The sequence below is a fragment of the Thamnophis sirtalis genome, unplaced genomic scaffold (genome assembly GCF_051295495.1).
Source record: "Thamnophis sirtalis isolate CommonGarterSnake01/CBP01778 unplaced genomic scaffold, rThaSir2_p1.2 scaffold_9, whole genome shotgun sequence".
NCBI lineage: Eukaryota > Metazoa > Chordata > Lepidosauria > Squamata > Natricidae > Thamnophis > Thamnophis sirtalis.
Window position 1 is genome coordinate 79,664,357 of NW_028261389.1, and position 27,456 is coordinate 79,691,812.

General features: G+C 42.2%; 1 protein-coding gene across 1 annotated transcript; it reads right to left on the reverse strand.

Moving 5' to 3' along the window:
* Positions 1-27,456, reverse strand: BMAL2 (basic helix-loop-helix ARNT like 2). Its single transcript, XM_087722366.1, is given in 18 exon segments — positions 1-1,605; positions 1,608-1,634; positions 3,801-3,909; positions 5,594-5,678; positions 7,413-7,521; positions 8,407-8,465; positions 10,364-10,514; positions 11,034-11,140; positions 12,307-12,541; positions 14,461-14,604; positions 16,118-16,235; positions 17,586-17,678; positions 19,857-19,936; positions 21,514-21,671; positions 22,237-22,275; positions 22,524-22,562; positions 23,470-23,602; positions 27,264-27,456. Coding segments are annotated over 18 exon segments (1,806 nt in total). The 5' UTR covers positions 27,292-27,456; the 3' UTR covers positions 1-1,513.

The following is a 27,456-nucleotide window of genomic DNA, read 5'->3' on the forward strand; positions in this document are numbered from 1 at the left end:
ATCAATTATATTTAACCTCCTTAAAGTCAGTTGATCATTTGGTCCACATGGACAGAATTACAACGTGAAAGTATTAAGTCTAATCACTGTAATGTTTTCGTAATTTTCTCCAACAGTTCAACAATTTCTATAAAGGTCGCTAAGTGTAAAGTTCATATAGATAGTTCTCGACTTACAACAAGTCAATTAGTGACCATTCAAAATTACAACGGCACTGAAAAAGGGACTTATGACCAGGTTTCACACTTATGAACAGGTTTCACACTTATGAACAGGTTCACACTTATGACTAGGTTTCGCACTTATGACCGTTGCAGCACCCCCATGATCGCGTGATCAAAATTCAGATGCTTGGCAACTGATTCATACTTATGACTGTTTCTGAGGTCCTGGGATCCCCTTTTTGTGACCTTCTGAGAAGCCAAGTCAATGGGGGAGCTGGATTCACTTAACAACTGGGTTTCACACTTATGATAAGGTTTCACACTTATGACCAGGCTTCACACTTATGACTGTTGCAGCACCCCCATGATCACGTGATCAAAATTCAGATGCTTGGCAACTGATTCATACTTATGACCATTTCTGAGGTCCTGGGATCCCCTTTTTGTGACCTTCTGAGAAGCCAAGTCAATGGGGAAGCTGGATTCACTTAACAACTGAGTTACGAACTTAACAATGGCGGTGATTCACTTAACGGCCGTGCCAAGAAAGGTCGCAAAATAGGGGCAAAACTCACTTCACAAATGTCTCACTTAACAATATACATGTTGTGGCCGTAAGTCAAGGACAATGGCAGTGAAAAAAGAGAGACTTGCGAGTAGTCCTCGCACTTATGACGATTACCACAATTATCCCATGATCAAAATTGGGGTGCTTGCCATGGATTTCTGATGGCTGCATGGCTGCGTGCAACCTTCCCCAGCTAATTTCCAATGAACGGAATGGGAAAAATCCAGATTCACTTAATGACCTCGTTATTCTCATAACCACTGCAAAGATTTGCTTAACAACAAACGGCAAAAATGATTGTGAGATCAGGCGCGGCTGGCTTTGTTTCAAGGCAGGAGAAATTCTCTTCGCTATGGCGGTCGTTAAGTTGAGCATTCCCTGTATTTTTCCTGAAGAAATATTAAGCATCGTTAATCAACAAAACAATAAATAATAGCTCAAAGGCAAAGATATTTCAGAATATTGCTGCTCGCCGTAACGTTCCCTTCCAAAGATTTCGGTAAAAAGATTCCCCGGTCGAAAGCTTATTTGGAGTCTGCTTAACGCATCAATAGCAAAAGTGAGGTTGTGTGTTTGTGTGTGTTTTAAAAAGCATTGCATCTGTTCAGCCTGGCCACCTAAGACCAATAAGGCAGAAGTCTTTCGGAAACAGTAATACTGTAAATATTGTTCTTGTAACGTAGGAATTAAAGCTTTAAGGTAGACCGATACAGTACTTGAATTGGTGAGTGGTTCTTCTTTTTTGTGTGCATTTGAAAATCTTCTTCTCGCTGGTGTAAACCTAGAGGGTCCATTGCATATCGCTGAGCTCCGTGGAGTCAGCCAATCCTCCTTCGGCTTCCAAATAATTCATGAGATCAGCCATGGCGGTCTCTTTTCAAAATCTAACTGAGAAGTGCCACCTAGGAATGAAAAAAATAAAATAAAACAATATAAATCATCATCTTTTAATGACTCTCATAAGCCCTTGCAGGATAGAATTGAATATTTACTGGCCAGCTGCCATTCCTGTTGCCAATGCGGAGTTACAATATTACTGGCCAGCTGCCATTCCTGTTGCCAATGCGGAGTTACAATATTACTGGCCAGCTGCCATTCCTGTTGCCAATGCGGAGTTACAATATTACTGGCCAGCTGCCATTCCTGTTGCCAATGCGGAGTTACAATATTACTGGCCAGCTGCCATTCCTGTTGCCAATGCGGAGTTATATTCGGCAGGTAGATTCCCCATGGTGCCCCAAGAGAGAACAATATCTGCCTCTACCTAGGATCGAACTCACTGATTGTGAGGCGAGAGCGCCACCTCTAGGCCACTGCAGCGCTCTAAATAAAATAACGTATATGCCCTTATTTTATAGCCCACAGAAAGACTCTCATGACAAACCACGCTCCGTAATTCACTGTTTTTCCTGAGAGATTCTTTCCCCCTTTGGCGTGTCAAGTAGAGATAATCCTTGACTTACGACCAGAATTGAGCCCCCAAATTTATGTCTCTAAGCGAGACATTTGCTGGGTGAAATTTTGCCCCTTTGTACGACCTTCCTTGCCACTATTGTTCAGTGAATAGCTGCCGTTGTTCTATTAGTCGTTAAATGAATCTGGCTTCCCCACTGAAAGGGGGGACTGCAAAAAAGGAGATTGCAGGGACCGCCATAAATGTGAGTCATCCGTCAAGCACCTGAATTTTGATCACATTATGATTGCTATCACAGTCGTCATAATTCCCTGTTTTTCACTGCTGTTGTATCTTTCGAACGTTGTATCTTTCGAGCGTAGCCTCTAATTTGACCTCCTTAATTTGGAACGGTTGTTAAGTAAATCATTCGGTCATTAAGTGAATGTAGCTCTCATTCAGCGAACGCATTGTCTGCGATGGGTGGTTTTTTTGGCTGGAAACACGAATTGCCATATTTTTCAGAGTATATAAGGCATTGCGAAGTATAAGAAGCACCTAGTTTTTGGGGTGGTCCCAGCAATTTGCCTCCTTGCAGCAAACAGCAAACAGTACCGACAATATACACTGTATGCGGAGTTACATTTCAGACTATCCTTGTACAGATGCTGTTAAAATTGATGTGGCTTTCTGGAAGTATACGTTATTCTCTGCTATTTAAAAGAAGTTGCAATAGCACTGGGCCTTACTTCAGATCAAGCCTTTATTTTTTGAAAAGCTTCTTCGTTTTGTTAAGTTATATAGAACAATAATAAAGCAGTCTTTAAAAAAATAAGTCTTATAATTTGAACATTCTACAGGCATTTATAGTTATTGACTTACCCTCCTTGCAGCAAACAGCAAACAGCCTGATTAGCACAAGAAAAGAAAAATCTGACTCTGCCTCCCAGCAATTTGCCTCCTGCATCAAACAGCCAGTTTCACTTTCAGTTTCTGCAGGGGCCTCCAGATGATCAGCTGTTTCACGCTGCAGGGATTGCCATAGCCTCCGCAAGCCCCATTTTCCCCATTTGCTGCAAGGAGGCAAATTGCTGGCATTGCTTTAGGCCAAAGGGGTGGGGCCGGTCGGCGGGCGGGGCTACATTCAGTGTATAAGACGCACCCAAATTTTCACCCTCTTTTAGGGGGGGAAAAGGTGTGTCTTATACTCCGAAAAATACGGTAAGCGCCAATTTCAGGCAAAACCCGCCCATAACCAATCATGCCACGTGACTGTGGGAAGCTGCTGTAAATGCTGGCCAATCACCAGGCTGCAATGCTGGCTGGGGAATTCTGGGAGTTGAAGTCCACCTGTCTTTAGAATCGCCAAGTTTCAAAACCACAGATTTAAAAGCTTGAGTCTCTGCTATCATTGAGAGGCGAATGAAGCCAGACAGAGGCCCCAGCCAGGCCGAGACATAATTTCCCCCCTCCTGACTTTCTTTCCCGATTCCATCTTTGGGTCCGGAGATCCTAGTTTAAATCACAATGCTCTGCAGATGTTTTGTCTCTCTCTCTCTCTCAGCTGCAGCTCCCAGCTGGACGCCGGATGAAAGGGCTCGTTTCCCCCCGCAAGCATTTCCGAACAAGCTACAGTGATTTTCGGTTAAGGAGGTTAAGGAAGGCGGGAGCTCACCGAGAAGAGGCTCATTGTTGGAGAATGAAATCACATCTTGAGTTTGCTCCAGAGTTTCTAAATCTTCTATCCCTGGAGGAGGAAGTTCTGTAAGGCCTTTATCTGGAGCCTGAAATGACATTTTTAATAAATGAACAGAGCCAATCTCTCTCTCACACAGTCTCTCTCTCTCTCTCTCTCACTCTCTCTCTCTAGCTATCTATTTATCTATCCATCCATCCATCCATCCATCCATATCTCTCTCCTCCCCTCTCTCCCACTGTCTTGCCACCCACCCACCCACCCACCCACCCACTCATCTCTCTCTCTTTCTCTCCCTTTCTATTTATCTATCTATCTCTATCTCTATCTCTCTATCTATCCATACATCCATATCTATCTCCCCACTCTCTCCCTCTGTCTCACCACCCACCCACCTTCCCATCCACCCATCTCTCTCTCTCTCTCTCTCTTTCTCTCCCTATCTATTTATCTATCTATCTATCTCTATCTCTCTATCTATCCATACATCCATATCTATCTCCCTCCTCTCTCCCTCTGTCTCACCACCCACCCACCTTCCCATCCACCATCTCTCTCTCTCTCTCTCTCTCTATCTATCTATCTATCCATACATCCATATCTATCTCCCCCCTTTCTCCCTCTGTCTCGCCACCCACCCACCCTCCCATCTAACCATCTCTCTCTCTCTCTCACTCTCTCTCTCCCTACCTATCTCTATCTATCTATCTATCTATCTATCTATCTATCTATCTATCTATCTATCTATCTATCTATCCATACATACATACATACATACATATCTATCTCCCCCCCCTTTCTCCCTGTCTCACTACCCACCCACCTTCCCATCCACCCATCTCTCTCTCTCTCTCTATCTATATATCTATCTATCTCTATCTCTCTATCTATCCATACATCCATATCTATCTCCCCCTCTCTCCCTCTGTCTCACCACCCACCCACCTTCCCATCCACCCATCTCTCTCTCTCTCTCTCTCTCTCACTCTCTCTCTCCCTACCTATCTCTATCTATCTATCTATCTATCTATCTATCTATCTATCTATCTATCTATCTATCTATCTATCTATCTATCTATACATACATACATACATACATACATACATACATATCTATCTCCCCCCTTTCTCCTCTGTCTCACCACCCACCCACCTTCCCATCCACCCATCTCTCTCTCTCTCTCTCTCTATCTGTCTCTCTCTCTCTCTCTCCCTACCTATCTCTATCTATCTATCTATCTATCTATCTATCTATCTATCTATCTATCTATCTATCTATCTATACATACATACATACATACATATCTATCTTCCCCCCTTTCTCCCTCTGTCTCGCCACCCACCTATCCTCCCATCCAACCATCTCTCTCTCTCTCTCTCTCTCTCTCTCTCTTTCTCTCCATACATCCATATCTATCTCCCCCCCCTCCCTCTGTCTCGCCACCCACCCTCCCATCCACCCATCTCTCTCTCTCTCTGTGGAACCTCATTCCAGAGAAGTGGCCTTACTACAAAGAAGAGACATTTCTGGGGTCCCAATAGATGACCTTGCTCAATCAAAGGAAAGCAGAGTTTGCCAACCCTATAAGATAGAAATAGTTGGGGGGATAATGTGGGAGACAGGCAAGTTCCTCGAGGAACCAGGTCCTACACCGGAACAGAGATGGAATCAGCTGCCTTGCTCGGTCTTCCATCCGTGCACAGATGCAATTCACATTTGGGCATCACAACAGATCTGCCTCTGAGGTCTGGATCTCCTTATGGATACTCACCTCATCGCAAGTGACGGGTAGACCAGGAGAAGGCTTCCTCATGAGATCGGATGGGCTTTGCTCACTCAGAGGAGAGGCGGGTAATCTAAAAGAAAATGTACTCTTTTATTCTTATCAGAAAGTGTTGTCAAAGTTTTGGGTAACTCATAATGCTTTTCGTTTAAAAGCAAAATAAACGCATTACACCTAAACTTATCCCTTCTATTGCTTGTTTTGACACGAGAAGATCTCCATGAAACTTCTAAATCACTTCAAATTCTACACATGGGGCGTCATTCCAGACAGGGCTCCACTATGACACAATCAATGTGATACAATTAAACAGAACCAATTATAGAAAGAAAGAGCATATTGTAACGACTGAGTAAGAGGTAAATTACAAGCTTTACTTGTAACTGTTGGAAAGGAAATCAGACTTTTTTGTCTCTCTTCTTCTTTTTCTTGACTTTCTTTTTCCTTTCGTTGCCCTTTTCTCTAGTTTCTTTTCCTTTCTTTTCTTACTTTACATTAGATTTTGTTCATTTGTATATTGTATACTGTTTTAAAAAAATCATGGATGGATGGATGGATGATTTAGATAGATAGATAGATAGATAGATAGATAGATAGATAGATAGATAGATAGATGGATGGATGGATGGATGGATGGATGGATGGATGGATGGATGGATGGATGGATGGATGGATGGATGGATGGATGGATGGATGGATTATAGAGAACGCGTTCAAAATAAAACCTGTCTTCTCTTGGAATCTCGTGGTGTTGGCTTCTATTTTGACGTTAAGTAAAGGGCAGATCTTAATTTTGCTGCTACAACCCGACAAAAGGGCGAACGACAAAACCGCGCCCGACTAAACCGCGTCGCTGACGTCATCAACGCGGCGACAACAGCCAGCGCGGAGAAAGAAGGGCGCTTTAAATAGCGTGTCGAAATAAAGCCGATTTAACTTAAGGTAAGGGTTAGGTTTAGGGTTAGCTTTAGGGTTAGGTTTAGGGTTAGGTTAAGGGTTAGGGGTTAAGTTTAGGTTTAGGGTTTACAGCGTGCTTCTTTCTCCGCGCTGTTGTCGCCCTGTTGATGACGTCAGCGACGCGGTTTAGTCGGGTGTGGTTTTATCGTTCGCCCTTTTGTCAGTGAACCGGAATATACACATTCACACACACACACACACACACACACACACACACATATATATTTAAAGTCACAACCCCTGGTATGCCCAAATATGGGAGGAAGGTCACACTTCCACTCTCTGTCTTCGGCTCGTCACAAGAGACCATCCAGACAGAAACCCAATATTTTTTACTGTTGCCTTTTTGTTACATTTGTTATATTTATGCTGATAAATAAATAAAGGGAGACTAGTATAGATCTATTTCAAGCTATTTAGCTCTCATCAGCTAGCCTTCGATTCCCAAGAAGGGTGTGGCTAGCTGATGAGAGCTAAATAGCTTGAAATAGATCTATACTAGTCTCCCTTTATTTATTTATCAGCATAAATATAACATATATATATATATATATTAGATTTTTACAACCCCTGGTAAGCCCCAATTATGGGAGGAAGCTAACTGCTTCCATCATCTGTCCTTTGGCTTGTCACAAGAGTCCATCACGACAGAAACCCAATATTTTTACTGTTGCCTTACTGTTTTTACTGTCTATTTATTTATCAGCACAAATTAAAAAAAAACATATATATATATGTTTGCATTTTTAAAAATAAAGCTTAGATAGCATCCATTTTCTTTTCCAAAAAACCTCCCCCAATCGATCTTGTAAGAAATGTATAAGCCAGAACGGAAGAATTATTATGGTACCTTTGCAAATCTAAAACTTCGTTTGCAATTTTGGTTCCTATACTACCGGCTCCAAGGATAGTCCCTGTAGACATTCCTGGTACATCAAGAAATTGTGGTTTTGTGGCATCTGTGTTTTAAGAGGAAAATAGAAGACCGATCATTTATCTTTCCTAAAATGAAAGGTGTTAAAATGAGAAGAGGATAGGTTTTTTTTTAAAAAAAAATCTATGTGTTTTTCATGACCCTTTATGATAAGATAACCTATTCTGACCGAGGCTTCCCAAGAGCAATGAAGCAAACTTTTATTAATTGACTGCAGATTCTGCTCCTTCACATCCAGCAAAGTCTTTCAAGGGAGGATTTACGGTCACAAACCTTATCTGGCTTGGAGAGCTGCCAGGGCGATCTCTGCAGAACTTGGCAAGGAGCCTCGGAGAGTCACGAACCAATTAAGTGAACTAATGGTCTCCTGCAAACTCCACTCCCCTTTGGCTCCACTTTTATTCCCTCTGGGAGGGGACATTCACCGTCCACCTGTGGCTTTACTCCCAAGTCGACTCCTGTTCTTTAGCTCTTCCCTTTGTCTGGCAACTCTGCGCATGCACACACTGGGAAGAGGCTCCAGCTGTTCCTCTGCCTCACTGACGTCTGACTCCGAAGGCAGCTGATAACTGTCAGACGGCCCTGTCCCCCTCTCTGCCTCCGACACAGAGCCCTCATCGGAGCTTTCCCCAGACTCCAGGACTGGCCCAGGTTCCTCCCCAACCTCCTCACTGTCCGACTCTGCTTCCAGCTCCACTGGCCACTGGCGAGCCTCAACACAACCATCAACTGGAAACTGTATGAATAATGTGACATTTCCTTGCAATAAAATGATGCTCTCAGGTACAATCATTGCCATTTTCAAATTTTAATTACGATTACTATTTTCTTATATATTTTTTTCTTGACAAGATTCAAGCCCACCTCTGGGGGGGGGGGGAGAAACCCACTACTCTAAAAATGGACTTGCCTTCTGGAGACAGGGAGCTGCAGGCTAATAGAGTTTCTTCACCTGATTCATTGTGACCTCTAGAAATACAAAACCAGAAATACACAAATAAGTTTCTCTAGGGGTTATAAGTCTGCTGCTACACACACACACACACACACACACACACACACACACACACACACACAGACAATTTGTTGTTTTTTGTTAGAGACAAGCAAACAGAAGAGAAGGGTGAGGTTCATACATTTATTCTGCCGAAGTTTAAAAAACATGACAATTTTGCCCTGTCCTTAGATGGAAACGTGTGTGTTTTAAATGTTTGGATCTGGCTAGGTTTACAATCCCGTTTTGGACTCCGTTGCTGCTACTGATTAGGAAATTAAAAGTAGGATATTTGGTTTTATATCTCTTAAAAAACCACATCATCCTCGTCCCATCTTCTCCAAGAGCATAAACTTTGCACCTGGGTACTAACTGAGTATCTTTGAAAGTCCTTATTCCAGGACTGACCTCTAACATCTGAACATCTGAATAAACCCCAGCTCAGCTATCTATCTATCTATCTATCTATCTATCTATCTATCTATCTATCTATCTATCTATCTATCATCTAACTTATAGATGATAGACAGATGATATAGATGATATAGATCTCTCTCTCTCTCTCTCTCTCTCTCTCTCTCTCTCTCTCTCTGTGATATATATATATATATCATTTATCTTTCTATCTCTCTCTTCCTCTCTCTCTCTCTATATATATAGATAGATAGATAGAAAGAGAGAGAGAGAGAGAGAGATGTAGATATAGATACAGATACAGATACAGATAGATAGACATAGATAGATAGATAGATAGATAGATATAGAGAGATATAGAGATATAGATTAGATGATAGATAGATAGAGATAGAGATAGAGAGATAGAGATAGATAGATAGAGATAGATAGATAGATAGATAGATAGATAGATAGATATAGAGATAAATAGCTAGAGATAGAGATGATAGATAGATAGATAGATAGATAGATATAAATAGATATAGAGATAGATGATAGATAGATAGATAGATAGATAGATAGATAGATAGATAGATAGCTAGCTATAGCTATATATATATATATATATATATATATATATATATATATATATATAGAGAGAGAGAGAGAGAGAGAGAGAGAGAGAGAGAGAGAGAGAGAGATAAATAGATAGAGATAGAGATAGATGATAGATAGATAGATAGATATAGATATAAATAGAGATAGAGATAGATGATAGATAGATAGATAGATGAATGGATGGATGGATGGATGGATGGATAGATAGATAGATAGATGATATATAATGTATATCTATCTCTCTATCATCTATCTATCTCTCCCAATAACTATATTCTTTAACATATCAGAGGAAAATATCTGCTAGATGCCCCTTTTCACTTATGAAATCATTCAAGAATGGTTGAAGCAGCCAGTTCCAAATATTTTATTTATTTGTATCCTGTCTTTATTATTATAATTTTTTAAAAAATAACACATTTTCTTTCTTTTATTTTCCCCACAACAATAACCTTGTGAGGTAAGTTTGGCTGAGAAAGAGTGACTGGCCACAGTCTCCTAGCTGGCTTTCATGGATAAGGTGGGACTAGAATTCCCCGTCGCCTGGTGATTGGCTCAAAGTCACCCAGCGACTTTTAGAGTTAAGGCGGGACTAGTACTCACACTCTCCTGGTGATTGGCCCAAAAACACCCAGTGACTTTCATAACTAAGGCAGAAGTAGAACTCAAAGTCTCCTGCTGATTGGCCCAAAATCAACCAGCGATTTTCATAGCTAAGGCGGGACTAGAACTCATAGTCTCCTGGTGATTGGCCCAAAGTAACCCAACTGGCTTCCATGCTTAATACTACATAATTAAAAAATATAAAATAGAGCTATATAAAAACATGCCGTTTCATACAAAGTACTGAGAAACTTACAAAACAACAGTATTGATGGACACAATATATTCCAACTCTTTGGTCCACGGATTGGTGAAGCTAAACCACTGACTTTTTAAGGTGACAAAAGAGGCGTCTTTCGCTTTGAATTTGTAGAAATTGGTAAATATTTTTTCTTTGCTCTGTAACACTGCGGGAAAATATATATATTTTTTTTACAAAAATAAGTTATTCAAAATAATTTTTGCGTCAATCAAAGGGGTCTTCGCAACATGGCAATTTCATGATTTTTAAGAGTTTTATATGGTTTCAGGTTTCAGGTTTCGTTTTATTTATATGCCGCCCTATTCCCAGCGGGACTCAGGGCGGCTCACAAACCCAAGAGGGGAAGGGAAACACAAGAACTACAAATACAGGCATTTAAAATAACCAACAGACACACAATCGAGAGGGGAAGGGTATGAGTCAGTGGCCAATTATCCGAATTTTGATCAGGTGACCACGGGGATCCTGGGAAGATCGTAACTGTGAAAAGGGATAGTAAGTCCCTTTTTTTCCACTGCTGTTGTTGTAACTTTGAGTGATGTAAATGAACTATTGTAAGTCAAGGACTGCCTGTATGTGTGAAAAAGTCAGTATCTTCAGGGCAAAATATTGATCCAAGAGTTTTACGTTAAGAGTTAGGGAGTAATTGTACATTACACTGTACCTGTTTTGTGTTTTTCAGTTAGATGATTGTGGTCGTCCTGGTGGAAATATTCGTAACAAGAAGTTCCTAACAGTTCTTGGGGTAAATATCCCAAAATTGCTGTCGCTCTGTATTGGGAAATGCAAACGGAAGTATATAATCTACAAACTTCTGAAATGAACTTTCCACAATTCCGTAGTATGTACAAAACAGAAAACACGTAAGAAAGAAAGGAGATCCGATCTGGTGAAAAACATTCCCTCCCCTGCACACACACACACACACACAAATTTGAAATTTTTAAAACTTCATAGAGCCTTAGAACCTTATAAGAATAACTTTAATTAACTAGAACCTTGCAGTTTTCATTAAACTTTACAAAACTTTTCGTTATGGCTGTAACCGTGCTGCTTGCATCTTTAAAATTTATATTTGTTTCATTTGTTTCCTAGTATGGTTTAATTGCTTATTAGCATCCTATGGCTATCACTAAGTGTTGTATCTTATGATTCTTGATGAATGCATTTTATTTTTTCTTTATGTACACTGAGAGCATAAGCACCAAAGACAAATTCCTTGTGTGTCCAATCACACTTGGCAAATAAAGAATTCTATTCTATTCTATTCCATTCTAATCTACATTCTATGTTTTCTTGTCCTATTATTTTCTATTTTCTATTATTTTCTATTTTCTATTTTCTATTATTTTCTATTTTCTATTTTCTATTTTCTATTTTCTATATTCTATTCTATTCCATTCTATTCTAATCTACATTCTATTTTTTATTGTCCTACTATTTTCTATTATTTTCTATTTTCTATTTTCTATTTTCTATTTTCTATTTTCTATTTTCTATTTTCTATTTTCTATTTTCTATTTTCTATTTTCTATTTTCTATTTCCTATTCTATTCTATTCTATTCTATTCCATTCTAATTTACATTCTATTTTTTATTGTCCTATTATTTTCTATTTTCTATTTCCTATGCTATTCTATTCTATTCCATTCCATTCCATTCTATTCTAATCTACATTCTATTTTTTATTGTCCTATTATTTTCTATTTCCTATTCTATTCTATTCCATTCCATTCCATTCTAATTTACATTCTATTTTTTCTTGTCCTATTATTTTCTATTTCCTATTCTATTCTATTCCATTCTGTTCCATTCCATTCCATTCGACAAACATTTAAAACACACGATACAGCATTGCTAAAGAATTGCTTTACATTGCCAATATTTTACAAGGGGTGTTAGCAGAAATTGTATTAACAAAAAAAAAAATGCTTTACCGTTGATCTACAAACACAAATTTCCCATCGACAGCAAAGCGGGTTACGAATTCCGTTGCCTTGACGTTAATCTCAAAGCTCTTTTGTGGAACCGTGTAAGGGTGTAATCGGCCGATGGCCACCAGGCAATTAAAACTGCCGCTCTCTTTTTCCGTATCTTCCTCAATTCCCACCTCATCCGTGGACCAGCTTTTCAGATAACCGGTGCAATGAATGGTACAGTACTTTTTATGATCTGTTAAGAGTCAAAACAGAAAAGATTTTTGTTGTGGTGTTTTTTCCTGAGAACTGAGGGCGGCAGGAAATTGATGCAGGCGGCTACGACTTTTATCAGTAAGATTCAGTTTTTAAGCATTATTTGATGTATTTGATCTAAGGGAGTGCCTTTGAAATTTTACAAAACACCGGGGCGCATACATACGTAAGCATACATGAGCCGCGATGACGCGGTGGTAAGAAGGCAGAATTGCAGGCTAATTCTGCCCACAGCCACCAATTTGATCCTGACTGGGTTCAAGGTTGACTCAGTCTTCTGTCCTTCCCGAGGTCAGTAAAATGAGGACCCAGATTGTTGGGGGCAAGAGGCTGACTCTGTAAACCACCTGGAGAGGGCTGTAAAGCACTGTGAAGCGGTATATAAGTCTAAGTGCTAGTGCTACATTGGAAGGAAGGAAGGAGGGAGGGAGGGAGGGAGGAAAGGAAGGAAGGAAGGAAGGAAGGAAGGAAGGAAGGAAGGAAGGAAGGAAGGAAGGGCCATGGTGGTGCAGTAGTTAGAATGCAGTATTGCAGGCTGACTCTGCTCACTGTCAGCAGTTCAATCCTGACTGGCTCAAGGTTGACTCAGTCTTCTGTCCCTCTGAGGTCGGTAAAACAAGGAGTCGGATTGTTGCAGGGGGGGGAGGAGGCTGACATGGTGACCTGCTTAGGCGGGTTCTGTAAAGCAGGTGTCCCCCCACCAACAGTGCAACCTTCAACCCAGAGTGGTATTCAGCAGGTTCTGACCAGTTCTAGAGAACCAGTAGCGGAAATTTTGAGTACTTCGGAGAACCGGTAAACACCACCTCTGATTGGCCCCGCCTCCATCTATTCTCTGCCTCCCGAGTCCCAGCTGATCGTGAGGGAATGGGGATTTCGCAGTAATCTTCCCCCAGAGTGGGGAGGGAAAGGAGATTTTACAGTATCCTTCCCTCTGGAGTGTGGGGGTAATGGGGATTTCGCAGTATCCTTTCCCTGGAGTGAGGAAGGAATGGAGATTTTATAGTATCCCTCCCCTGGATACTATGGTATCCCTCCCCTGGATACAAAATCCCCATTTTGTATCCAGGGGAGGGGATTTTGCAGTATCCTTCCCCTGGAGTGGGGAGGGAATGGAGATTTTGCAGTATCCTTCCCCTGGAGTGGGGAGGGGATGGGGATTTTGCAGTATCCTTCCCCTGGAGTGGGGAGGGGATGGGGATTTTGCAGTATCCTTCCCCTGGAGTGGGGGGGCAATGGGGATTTTGCAGTATCCTTCCCCTGGAGTGGGGAGGGAATGGGGATTTTGTAGTATCCTTCCCCTGGAGTGAGGAGGGAAAGGGGATTTTGCAGTATCCTTCCCCTGGAGTGGGGAGGGAATGGGGATTTTGCAATATCCTTTCCTTGGAGTAGGGAGGGAAATGGGATTTTGCAGTATCCTTCCCCTGGAGTGAGGAGGGAATGGAGATTTTTCAGTATCCTTCCCCTGAAGTGGGGAGGGAATGGGGATTTTGCAATATCCTTTCCTTGGAGTGGGGAGGGAAAGGGGATTTTGCAATATCCTTCCCCTGGAGTGGGGAGGAAAGGGGATTTTGCAGTATCCTTCCCCTGGAGTGGGGAGGGAAAGGGGATTTTGCAATATCCTTTCCTTGGAGTGGGGAGGGAATGGGGATTTTGCAGTATCCTTCCCCTGGAGCGGGGAGGGAAAGGGGATTTTACAGTATCCTTCCCCTGGAGTGGGGAGGGAAAGGGGATTTTGCAGTATCCTTCCCCTGCGATGCCCACCAAGCCACACCCACAGAACCAGTAGTAAAAAAAAAATTGACTCCCACCGCTGCTTCAACCGCATCGTAATCCGTTGGGATTACCAGTAAACAAGTCTAAAAAGGGAACCGTTTTTAACTTTTATTCGAACAATACCTTTCTTTTTCGAGCCGGAGGAGGGTTCCTTCTCTTCCTTGACTGCGTTTTTGGTGTACTTGATGCGGCAGAAAAATGAACGCCGTGCCCCGGAATGCAGAGGGGAAGATCCCGCTCGAAAATCCACGTGAACTTGCAAACCAGCTTTTCAAGTCGCGCCGGAGCAGAACATACAAACATATGTCTGTAACAGAGCTATGAATATTGCGCAACCCTATGACCCAATCCAACTGTCCCAGGCCAACAAAAGACAAGCACAGGTTGTTGGTTTTTTTTAATCAATCAATCAATAAAAAGAAAGAAAGAAAAACAGACCACAAACAGTTAACAGGAAAATTCGCTAGAAATTTGGAAACCTTTGCAAGAGTTCTCTGAAGTTAAATAGATTAGATCGATTAGACGTAGTGCAGTGTTTCTCAACCTTGGCTACTTGAAGATGTCTCGACTCCAACTCCCAGAATTCCCCAGCCAGCATTCGCTGGCTGGGGAATTCTGGGAGTTGAAGTCCAGACATCTTCAAGTTGCCAAGGTTGAGAAACACTGACGTAGTGGAAGGGGCCTTGTTGATCATCTGGCCCAACTTGAAGGCTTGTGGACTTCAACACCCAGAATTCCTTGGCCATTGTGGCTGAGGAATTCTGGGAGTTGAAGTTCACAAGGCTTAAAAGTTTATTTATTTATTTATTTATTTATTTATTTATTTATTTATTTATTTATTTATTTGTTTGTTTGTTTGTTTGTCTTGTATGCCGCCCACTCCCGGAGGCCTCCGGGCGGCTCACAAAAGACAAGGGAAAGGGGGGAAAACGAGACAAAGACAACATATTAAAAACAAAACCAACATTCACAATTTCCGTGGAGGTAGATGCTTCTCAGCTCCCCCCAGCCTGCTGGAACAGCCAGGACTTGGTGGCTTTGCGGAAGGCCGGGAGGGTAGTAAGGGTGCGGATCTCAACAGGGAGCTCGTTCCAGAGGGCTGGAGCTGCAACAGAGAAGGCTCTCCCCCGGGGAGTCGCTAGCCGACATTGGCTGGCAGATGGAATCCGGAGGAGACCTAACCTGTGCGATCTAATTGGTCTGAGAGAGGTAATTGGCAGGAGGCGGTCTCTCAGGTACCCGGGTCCGATGCCATGTAGGGCTTTATAGGTAGTGACCAGCACCTTGAAGCGGATTCGGAGACTAATAGGTAGCCAGTGCAGCTCGCGGAGGATAGGTGTAACGTGGGTGTACCTTGGTGGACCCACAATCGCTCGCGCGGCTGCATTCTGGACTAATTGGAGTCTTCGAACACTCTTCAAGGGCAGCCCCATGTAGAGCGAGTTGCCAAGTTTGGAGACCCATGATTTGGAATATACGTAGTATTCATTTCTGCGAGGGACGTGGTGGCCTAGAGGTGGCGCTCTTGCCTCACAATAGGAAGCTGTGAGTTTGATCCTCGGTAGAGGCAGAAATATTTCTCCATCGGGGCACACTATGACTATATTTGCTGGAGTCGTTGAAAGAAGGTAATGTTCATTTTCATATCCAAAAATATGCCCGATGTGCTTTATTTTCATTTTCATTTCGATCCAGCAGTGTTCACACGTGCGGGATTGGGCTGATTGGCCAGGAAAAATATCGCCCTGTCTTATGAAATGATTTTTAATTGCAGACTTACTTTTGGTATCGATCAATTTTTCCCTGGGTGAAGCATCTGAAGAGGAAAGCTGTTCTTTGACTTTGGCCACATCCTTCGGGTGAAGATAGTCGAAAAGGCTTTGCCCAGTTAGATGCGCCTGAAGGAGAACAACACGGTAAGATCACTGGCCATCTTAGTCAACGCAGCAAATGCAACCGCTGAAGCCTAAGGTTTGAGTGATTAAATAATGTCATCACCATTATCCCTTTTTCAATTTAGTAGAAACATTTGGGTTTTTTAGGCACCGTTTTAATAGTAGTAGTACTTTTTATTACGGTCACAGACAGTGGTGGGATTCAAATAATTTAACAACCAGTTCTCTGCAGACTAGCAGGGGAGGTGGGCGGGCCAGCGAGCGGTGCGATCAGCCAGTTCTCCGAACTGCGCCAAATCTTAACAACTGGTTTGCCTAAACTGGTCCAAACTGGCTGAATCTCACCTCTGGTCACAGACCAACATGGGTAGAGTAGGATGGAATGGAATGGAATAGAATATAAAAAACAAAATATAATATAGTATATAGTATATAGCATATAGAACAGAACAGAACAGAACAGAACAGAACGGAATGGAATGGAATGGAATAGAACAGAACAGAACAGAACAGAACAGAATAGAGAATGGAATGGAATACACAACGTAAAATATATAATATAGAAAACAGAATAGAATATAGTAAATAGAGAATAGAATAGAATAGAATAGAATAGAATAGAATAGAATAGAGAATGGAATGGAATACACAACGTAGTATATAGAATATAGAAAACAGAATAGAATATAGTACATAGTAAATGGAGAATAGAATAGAATGGCATGGAATGAAATATACAATGTAGAATATAGAATATATATATATTCTATAGAATATAGAAAACAGAATATAATAAAGTAAATAGTAAATAGAGAATAAAATAGAATAGAATGGAATGGAATGGAATGAAATATACAATGTAGAATACAGAATATACAAAACAGAATAGAATATAGAAAATAGAATATAGAAGAATCGAATAGAATAAGGAAAGAATAGAATAAGAAATAGAACAGAATATAGAATATAGAATGGAACGGAACAGAATAGGATGCCAATTTAATAATTGGTGGCGACGGTCGGTGAGCCTGTCAGTCAAAGGCTGCCTAATTAAGCATAACAAAATTTAGCCATATTCAAACAGACTACATCGGACTGATCCGATCATTGTACGTTTAAGAGAAGAGCAGTGTTTCCTGGATATTTTATCAGGTTTATGAGATGGGTCCTTATAGAAGGGCCCGCGTAGTGTAGTTTCACATTCCTCCCAAGGCCCCTTATAACAACCTCATTTCAATCAATGCCCATCAACTATTTCCACGCTGTCACCGAGCGGCCCATGAATCCGATGTGACGTTTTAAAGCAAATTTGCGGCTATCGACAGAAGGGGTTTTAAATCCTGGGCTACCTACGGGCTCATAATTGAGTATCTTGGAAACGGATTCGGAAACAAACAAGATTTTCCCCCTGTCGCATCCAACCACAAATAGGAAACCATCGGCGACCTGCAAATTAAGGAGACAAATATAAGGCTGTAATGGATACAAGCAGGCAGTTGTGTAGCAAGTCAGTTCAGGATAGATTGAAATGTTGGCATTATTTTCATTCGCATTTAGGCTGTGATGGCAAACCGATGGAACCCATGCCACAGGGGGTGCGCAGAGCCCTCTCAGTGGCCCCAGCTCAGCTCCGCGTGTGGGTCTCCCACTGGCCAGATGATTTTCGGGTCTCCGAGGCACATGTGGGGCACCGCAGGGTGATTTTTTGCTATTTGGTCCCGCAGACTAGTTTTAAGCAGCCTGTGGCCCACAAACTTTTAGTTTGACATCCCTGTCTTCAAAGCAACAAAAGGCACAGGAGGTAGGCCTCAACTTACGACCAGGCTGTTATTAAGCCTGGTCGTAGAAAGAGACTGGGCAACCCTATGTCTGAAATGATAAGAGAGTCCCCTGCACCAGCACGAGGTTGGACTAGAGGACCTCCGAGGCCCCTTCCAACTGCATTCTTCTATCATTCGTAACCCGCCCTAACTTTCATGCAATTCTCTTCATCCGCTCTAAATCCGCCATTTTCACATGGTTGTCGTGAAGCATCTTAGAAATGCGGTTCCTCAACTCGGTCTAATTGTGAGTTTTAGAACGATGTCCTAGGATATTTATAGGGTTTATCCTCGCTTTAAAGTTCTATATTTTAAGCCTCGCGAGCTCTACGTGTGGTGCTGGGATGCGATGTGCGGTGACTGAAATAAATCCTTCGGGGCCCCTGATTCAAGGCAATCTTCTTAATTACTTGCTCACTAAATACAGCTCAAGATCTCAAATGCCAGCCAACTTCACTCAACGTTTTTTCCCCGTCTTCCTTCGTTACGGGGGCTTTGAATTGCTCGGATTTTAATGGTGTGGCTTTTTTATTTATTTTTTGGTTACTTGACTTTCCAATGTTGTCCTCATGGAAGTTTATATCATAGGGATAATCAGTCTGATCACGTACGTGCTTTAAATAGCACAGATCACATCTGCCTGGTTTCCTTAACTTAATATTAAGTCCGATTGTTTTATTCCTTAAACAGTATTAAAAATGTGATCTCTAATCTCTGACAGTTTCGTTCTTTTATTTATTCCTTAAACGGGCACTCAAATTTTAACTCAAACTAAACTGTGACTTAGCCGAGAACATTTATTTACTTTCAATAGTGTTAAAATTTTAATTAAAGCTAATCTAGTTCATTTTATTCCTTAAATAGTGTTAAAATTGTAATTAAAACTAATCGGTGACAGTCTGGCTCGTTTATTTATTCCTTAAAGAGTGTTCAAATTTTAAATAAAACGAATCTGTGATTTAGCTTACATCGTTTATTTACCTTAAGTAGGGTTAAAGTTTTAATTAAAACTGATCTGTGACTTAGTCTATCTCATTTATTTATTCCTTAAAGAGTGTTCAAATTTTGAATAAAAGGAATCTGTGATTTAGTTTGGTGCATTTATTTATTCCTTCAATGGTATTAAAATTTTAATTAAAATTGATTTGTGACTTAGTCCAGCTCATTTATTTATTCCCTAAATAGTGTTAAATTTTTAAATAAAACTAATCTATGACTTAGTTTGGTGCGTTTATTTATTCCTTCAACGGTGTTAAATTTTCAATTAAAACTGATTTGTGACTTAGTCTAGCTCATATATTTATTCCCTACATAGCGTTAAAATCTTAAATAAAACTAATCTGTAACTGAATCCAGCGAGCAGCTTACTAAATTCCATTCGACTTACATCTTCATTGGAACATTTTTAAAGTCCCAATTTGATGCAACGTCTATTTTAAGTCTTGTTTTAGAATAAGAGGAGTACAAATTAAGAAATTTCAAATGTGAAAACACCCAGACTGGAGTTTAAAAAGGCTTGTCCCATATTTTTTTTTAAAAAGGAAGAATTGGAATATTATTCTGACTGCAGCCGAAGTGTTCTTTTAAGCTTGTTATACTTTTCATATTCAGAATATTTCCAGATGCAGAATGGAGGCGTCTCTAAAGCCACAGGAGTCTGTTCATACTTGAAAAGGGGACATTTGCACATCTGTTTATGAATGGTTTTGACACTGGGATCTTGACTATGCAGGCGTAAACACTGCTGTATAAGATAGTTGCTGTTTGCAGAAATAGCCGGTCCTTCTCTCCACCTTTAATTTACCTTAAGGATGAGTTGTTGAAGTTCATCGTCCTGTAAAAACGAAGGCTTGTACCTCACTTCTGAGTAAGAACTGGTGGAACCTGCAAAATAGTTGCGAGATAAATTTTAGGTTTGGAGGGAGGGAGGGAGAGAGGGAGGGAAGGAGGAAGGAAGAGGTGGGTAAAATGAGGACCCTTCCGAGGTGGGTAAAATGAGGACCCAGATTGTTGGGGGCAATATGCTGACTCTCTGTAAACCGCTTAGAGAGGCCTGAAAGGCCTATGAAGCGGTATATAAGTCTACTGCTATATTGCTATGAGAGGGAAGGAAGAGGGAGGGAGGAAGAGAGGGAGGGAGGGAAGGAAGAGGGAGGGAGGAAGAGAGGGAGGGAGGGAGTAAGGAAGGAGGAGGGTGGAGCAGAGGAATGGAGGAAGGAAGGGAAGGAAGGAAGGAAGAGAAGGAGGGAGGGAAGGGAGGGAGGGAAGGAGAAAGGAAGACAGGCCAGCGAGGAGAAGGGAGGAAAGAAGGAAGGAGGAGAGAGGGACGGAGGGGTAGAGGGGCAGAGGGAGGGAAGGAGAGAGGCAGGCAGGCGAGGAGAAAGAAGGGAGGGAGGAAGGAAGGAAGAGGGAGGGACAGAAGGAGGGAGGAAAAGGAGGAAGATGAGAAGGGAGGGAGGAGGAAGGTAGGACTCCTTAATTAGCTAAAAGGAATACACAACACAAGTACTTATTAGAACTCAGAAGTGGCATTCTAAATCACTTTTCTCGTAACAACCGCCAAATAAATTTAAATGAAGTTAAATCACTTTTATGGAAAACCCGTGTGAGATTTTTACAGCCATGTACACATGAAGCCAAGAACAAAACAGATGGGCAGGATGAAAGCCGCTGCCCTATTTCATTCATTAGTTAAGATGCCAGGAGTATTATGATTTAGTCACGCTCACTGCAAGGTGAGTTAAACATTGATCCAACCCAGTGGTGGGTTGGCAATATTTTTACTACTGGTTTAGGCACACCCCCGTGTGTGCTCGCTCATGCTAAAGGTGGGTTCCTACCAGATCAGACCAGTTTGGCTGAGTAGGTAGTAACTCGGCTGGCCATGCCCCCGAACTGGTTCTACATGTGCTGCCATCTTGTTTTTTGCTTCTGCGCATGCGCAGAAGTGTCCATGTGGGTGGGCGGAGCCTCCCACCGCTGCTACCACCGGTTCGCCCAATCTGGGCCCAACTGGGGTCAACCCGCCTCTTTTCCATCCCGCTTTGCACAATATCGACAGAGTGCGGGAAGAATGATTGTACCTTTCACCATCTGAACTGGATCGCCAACTTTAAAGCAGTTTTTTTTATAAACACTGAGAAAATAAAGAGTAGCTGATTCAAAGGGACAACTTTTAGTGGCGGGGTGGCCTAGAGGTGGAGCTCTCGCCTCACAATCAGGAGGCTGTGAGTTCGATCCTAGGTAGAGGCAGATATTTCTCAATGAGAATATATCTGCTGAATAAAACTCCGCTCTGGCGACAGGAAAGCATCCGGCCAGTAAACACCCAAACTTCATTCAGTTGCCCAGACTCCACCCTGATGCAAGGGATTATGGGGCTGTTTAAAATTATTGATGATGATTCAAAAGGAGAGTTTTTGAAGCACCGTTCAGAATCTTTGATTATATTTCGTACTTGCCTTTCATCGACTTTAAATGCTGCACAGCCATTCTTAAGACAGTGAGTTTATCCAGCTTACGAGCCACCGGATTGCATTGAGGTATCATAGCCGACAATTCTTCTATCAGGTTGTTCATTTTGTCTCTTCTCCTTTTCTCTGTTTGGCTGTGAGCCTCCCTAAGGAGGGGAAAAAAAACCATCCGAAATATATTTCCCTATTAAAATGATCTCTCTCCCCACACCACTAGAATATTGTTGGCCAGTTGCTATGAAAAAGCCCATATATTCTTTCATATTTAAGTCATTCTTAAATATGAATTTTTTTTTGCAAAGTTCATATCTATACAAAAGGAAAAAAAAGAGATTATTTAAGCTATGGCTAGAATAGCAGAATCGATGAGGAATAAAATAAAAGCCACAATTTCTAATCTATCAACAGAATCCTGAGCAGGTGGGATCCTGAATTGGGTTATTTTTCTGGATGATCAAATCAGGATTCTGAACCAAATCCAGTAAAAAAAATATCCCCTCTAGACAAATACTTTGAAAATCGAATTTTAACAGGCCCCCTACAAAAAAAAAATAAAGAGGAAATTACATGCCATGGTTCATGATCCGATGCCATTAAAAAGATTTTGCAAGAAAGTATGCAGAGATCTCTTGTTTATATCACACTACCCAAAATTAATTTTAAGTTTTAATTTTCCTTTGGAAAATAAGTTATTGACTAATTTGTAGTTACCTGAAATACTTAATTTTCACGTGCTCTTCATCGTCACTCCTACGAAAAAGGATTAAAATTAAACATTATACAACGGGAGAAAATGTCCGGACCAAACGTTAATTTCTAATGTTGGATTTTCCCCCTTACCAGAGGGAGCACCCTTGTGGAGTACTGTGAAGCCGTTACCATGGCAACTCCACTGCGCTGTACAGTAGAAGCCATTTTAAGGCACAACAGGCTGTATCTTAACAGAACACACAGACACACAGACACACACTTTTATATAAATAGATAAAACGTTCTACCTGCTCTGGAGATCATCACCCTCAGTGTCACAGGTATATCTAGGGAAAGAAAATTTAAATTAATCAGAATGAAAAATCAGTACAACTGAAAATAAATCATGATTTGAAGATGAAGGGACTTGCAGAGGTGACTAAACTCCTTAGAGGAGAGACAATACAGGTAGCTTTCAACTTACAAGTTCATTTAGTGACCATTCAAAGTTACTACAGCACTGGAAAAAGTGACTTATGACCGTTTTTCACCCTTACGACCGGTCATGTGATCAAAAGTCAGACGTTTGGCAACTGACTCACACTTACAACAGGGTTGTAAGTGTCCCAGGGATCGCGAATCTGGAAGCCAGATTCACTTAACAACCCTGTTACTAAGATATCAACGGCAGCGATTCACTTAACAACAGTGGCAAGAAACGTCATAAAATGGGGCAATATCCACTCAGCAAATGTCCCACTTAGCAACAGAAATTTTGGGCTCACCCGTGGCCGTACCTGTTAACGCAAAGCACGTTTTATTCTGAGATGGCATTATTTCATGAACTCAAAAATGAAATTGACAATGGTGCTGTGAAAAAGATTCTATTGTTCTTGTATATAAGAGAAAAATAATAAAATCAGCCCCAGGGGCCGTCTGATATTCCCTTGTTTCAAGGAAAATTAATATCCATCCCATTAAAAACAGCCGAGCTTCCATGTGACTCAGTGGCTAAGACACTGAGCTTGTCAATCAGAAAGGCAGTTTGGCGGTTCGAATCCCTAGTACAGGTCTCCTGTGTGAGCAGGGGGTTGGACTAGAGGACCTCCAAGGTCCCTTCCATCCAACTCTGTCACTGTTTACTGTTTAAATCCAACATATGGGGTGTGGAATTAACAGGCACATTTCAATGCAAAGCAAAATCGATCCAGGAGGTCATTTAACAATAACAAAAAAGGAAATATTTACACTTACTGAGTATCGGAGTCACTCCCTTTTCGCTTTCTGGGAAATTCTGCCGTAAATGAATTTATGGAAGGGGCCACGGGAGACATAATGTTTGCGCCTGTCAAAACAACAGCCTGATTTCCTTCTCCGGGAAGATTATCTGAAAAGAGACAAACAGCATCCAAGCTGAAAGAGGAATTGGAATTAATTGGCTGAACTACAAGGGGAAAGAATACAGACTCCTAAATTATCACTACGTTGTGATTACGGCGTTTATTGTGGTGTGTTTCAGAGTCAAGACTGGATTTGGCATTTGCTGTATCCTATCAAGTGCCAAGGATCTGGGACAGCTGTTGACATTCTTCTCCTCCCCAAGGACCCGGGATAGACAGATGTGGATGTTGGATAGCGTGAGAGGTATCTTCATCGCAGGATGTAAGCCATTCCAAGTTAAGCTGCCTTTGGCAATTGACTGATGGTGATTTTGTCAATGCCAATGATCTTCAAGGGGTGCTCCAGATGTTTTGGGCTTGCCCCCAAGGAGCCTATGATGATTGGCACTAACTTTGCTTCCTTTCATCATAGCTGTTCCACTTCTACTTCCAGGTCTTCGTATTTGATTGTCTTCTCCAGATCTTTTTCTCTTCTGCACTTCTCCAGGTAGTGCCCTGTTGTGGCCCAGCAGGAGCCGTTGGAGCTGCAAACAGACTCCAACAGCGAGGGGCCCTATGAGTCGGCTCTGGAAGATGTGGAGGACCCTGGATAGGGTTCAGACTCCGAACAGGGACCAGAGAGGCTGGTTGGCCACCAGGAGGCGCCTGAGGCATGGAGCAGCGGTGAAAGCCCAAGGGAGTTGGTCCCTGACATCAGGCCCTGGAGCAGTGGGGGGGAGCTAAGGGAGTTGGTTCCGGATGCCAGGCAAAGACGGGCAGATAAGCGCCGACAGCAACTCCGGAGATATAGAAGATAATTGGGGCCAGGTGGTTGTGATTAGGCTCCTCCCAAGAGAGTATATAAGAAGAGACTTTGGGAGGAGGCTGTTTGCAGGACTCAACTATTATACTAAATCTGGAGAACTCGTGTGTATTTCTTATCTGTGGAAGTCTGGGTTGCTGCTGAAGTCTTGTCAGTGTGTTAATTTACTGTGAATAAATTGTCTAGCAGTAATCTTGTGTTGGCGTGACTCACCATATGGAGGGGGGGTCAAAACAGTGCCCCATCCATGATCCAGATTTTATCCCTGTATCCAAAGATGATAACTGGACTTCCTGGTTTTTCTTCGAAGACGTTTCACTTCTCATCCAAGAAGCTTCTTCGGATCGGTCTGGATGATGGGGAATAGAAGGATTTTTATTCCTTGCAGGCAGCTGGTCCTTTGCATCCTTTTAGAGAGTCATTGAGGCCACCTGGAGGTTTATCTGTGTCTTCAGGGTCACCTGAGTGGTGCAAATGGGCGTGGAGCCTTCTCGGGACTGCTGAAAGGACTGTGTTGTAAACTGGAGATAGATGATCTCCATAGACATATATCCAGATTTTAATCTGTTTTTTCTACACATAGGTATGCTACATATTAAAATATAATTCTCCACTACCTTGCGTTCTCATGGGGCAGCCTGACTGGAGAAGGCAGCTACTTAAGAGGCTGACAATGTTGGCATTAAACCAGCTCCAGAAATTAAATCAAACACCATCTTCCATTAAATGCAGCCCGTCCTGTTCTACAGCCCAGCCGCTTTTCCCTTCCCAGCTGGTGATAAAGATGTAATTTTGCTGATTGCACACAACCGGCTGATTAGACAATAATTAGGTGGGTTGGCCTCACGGCCTTTTTCTAAACTGAAACCCCAGTGGAGTTACTCCATTCTTTAAAAAGAGGCAGGAGATTGCCGATAGGGGTATCAACCAAGGACCTTCTTAAAATATACGATGTTCCGAGTAGCGCAGTTTTTTTGCAGTTCCGCTGGTGTGATTGCAGGAAGCTGCAGTGTGTTGATATATCTTGTAAAATTCTTGGACATGGTGCCAAGTTCCCCGATGACAATGGGTATCACTGTTATGTGTCATCCATAATCACATAGTTTCAATGGCCAGGTCGTGATATTTCATGATTTTTCCTAGTTCTTTTTCTTCGACTCTGGAATCTCCAGGAACAGCGATATCAATAAACTGTACTTTTTGGCCCTCCACAATCGTGATATCCGGCGTGTTGTGCTCCAAATGACGATCCGTCTGTATTCGAAAGTCCCACAAGATCTTTCACCTTCTCGATAACTTTTTCCACTTTATGTTCCCATGACTTTCTGGATACAGGTAAATCATATTTTTTACATAATGACCAGTGGATTAATTTAGCAAATTATTATTATTACACTTTATTCATTAAACATGAAACTCAGTCAACTGAACATGCAAAAATGTATCGCAAACACCATTGACTGGTGCTAATGGTTTATACTGGTTGCTGCCAGCGTCCTAGGTATCAACCAAGGACCTTCTTAAAAGGTTGTTGTTGTTATTATTATTTACTTTATTCATTAAACATGAATAAAACATTGACTGGTATTTGTGATGATGATGATGATAATAATGATAATAATAATAATTATTATTATTTCTTCAATTCAATTCACAGTCCATGTATCGAGGTAATCCTTTGGATGTTGCTCCAGGGGCTCCTATTACTATTGATGCAACCATTGGTTTCTTCCTCCACAGTTGCTCAGCTTCGATTTGCAATATTTCTTTATTTTTTTTCCAGCTGTTTCTCTTCCATTCGTGCATATTTTGTTATTGCAATATCAATGAACCAGTAACCTTCCCCTGCCACGCCCACCAAGCCACGCCCATAGAATCGGTAGTAAAAAAAATTGAATCCCACCACTGGGGGAAATATCCCTCCCTCCCTTCCTCCCCCCCTCTCTGTTACAGAGAGAGAGAGAGAGAGAGAGAGAGAGAGAGAGAGAGAGAGAAACATAGAAAGAGAGAAAGAAAGAAAGAAAGAGAGAGAGAAAGAGAGAGAGAAAGAGAGAGAGAAAGAAAGAGAGAATCAGGCAGAGAAAGAGAGAGAAACAGAGACACACAAAGAGAAAGAGTGAACAGAGGGAAACAAAGAGAAACAGAGAGAGAAAGAGTGACAGAGGAAACAGAGAGAGAGAGACAGAGAAAGAAAGAGACAGAGAGAGAGAAACAGAGAGAGAGAGAGAGAGAAGGAGATAGACAGGGAAACAGAGACAGAGAGACAGAGAGAAACAGACAGAGAAACAAAGACAAAGAGAGAAACAGAGACAGAGAGAGCAACAGAGACAGAGACAGAGAAATAGAGAAACAGAGAGAGAAAGTGTGACAGAGGGAAATAGAGAGAGAGAGACAGAGAGAAACAGAGAGAGAGGAGAGAGACAGGGAAACAGAGAGAGAGAAAGAGAGAAACAGAGACAGAGAGAGAAACAGACAGAGAGAGAGGAGAGAGACAAGGAAACAGACAGACTGAGAAACAAAGACAAAGAGAGAAACAGAGACAGAGAGAGAAACAGAGACAGAGAGACAGAGAAATAGAGAGACAGACACACACACAGAGAGAAAGAGCGAGAGAGAAAGAGAGAGAGAGAAGAGGAGGAGGAGAAAGAGAGAGAAATGGACTCTGACCGAGGCATTCGGGGAAGAGGCCAGGGGCTCCCAGCGCAAGAAAACGAAGGCAAAAGGATGAATGACAGCTCCCCTCCTGCTCTTGGCCGTCCCCCTCCCCTCCCCTTCCCCACCGCCCCCCTGAAGATTTGGGGGAGCCCCCTTCCCCCCGCCCGGCCGCTCCTCCCCGGCGCCCTCACCTGCGCCCTCGCCGGCCGCCTCCGCCATGGCCACGGCTCCCCAGCGCAAAGGCGGCAGCGGCAGGCGGCGCTCCGGGGAGCCCGAGGCATGGAGGGGCTCCGGCAGGCGGGAGGCGCCCGCTCCCCCTCTTCCTCCTCTTCCTCCGGCGGCGGCGGCGGCGGGGCTCCCGGGGCGGCCAGAGGCAAAGCGGGG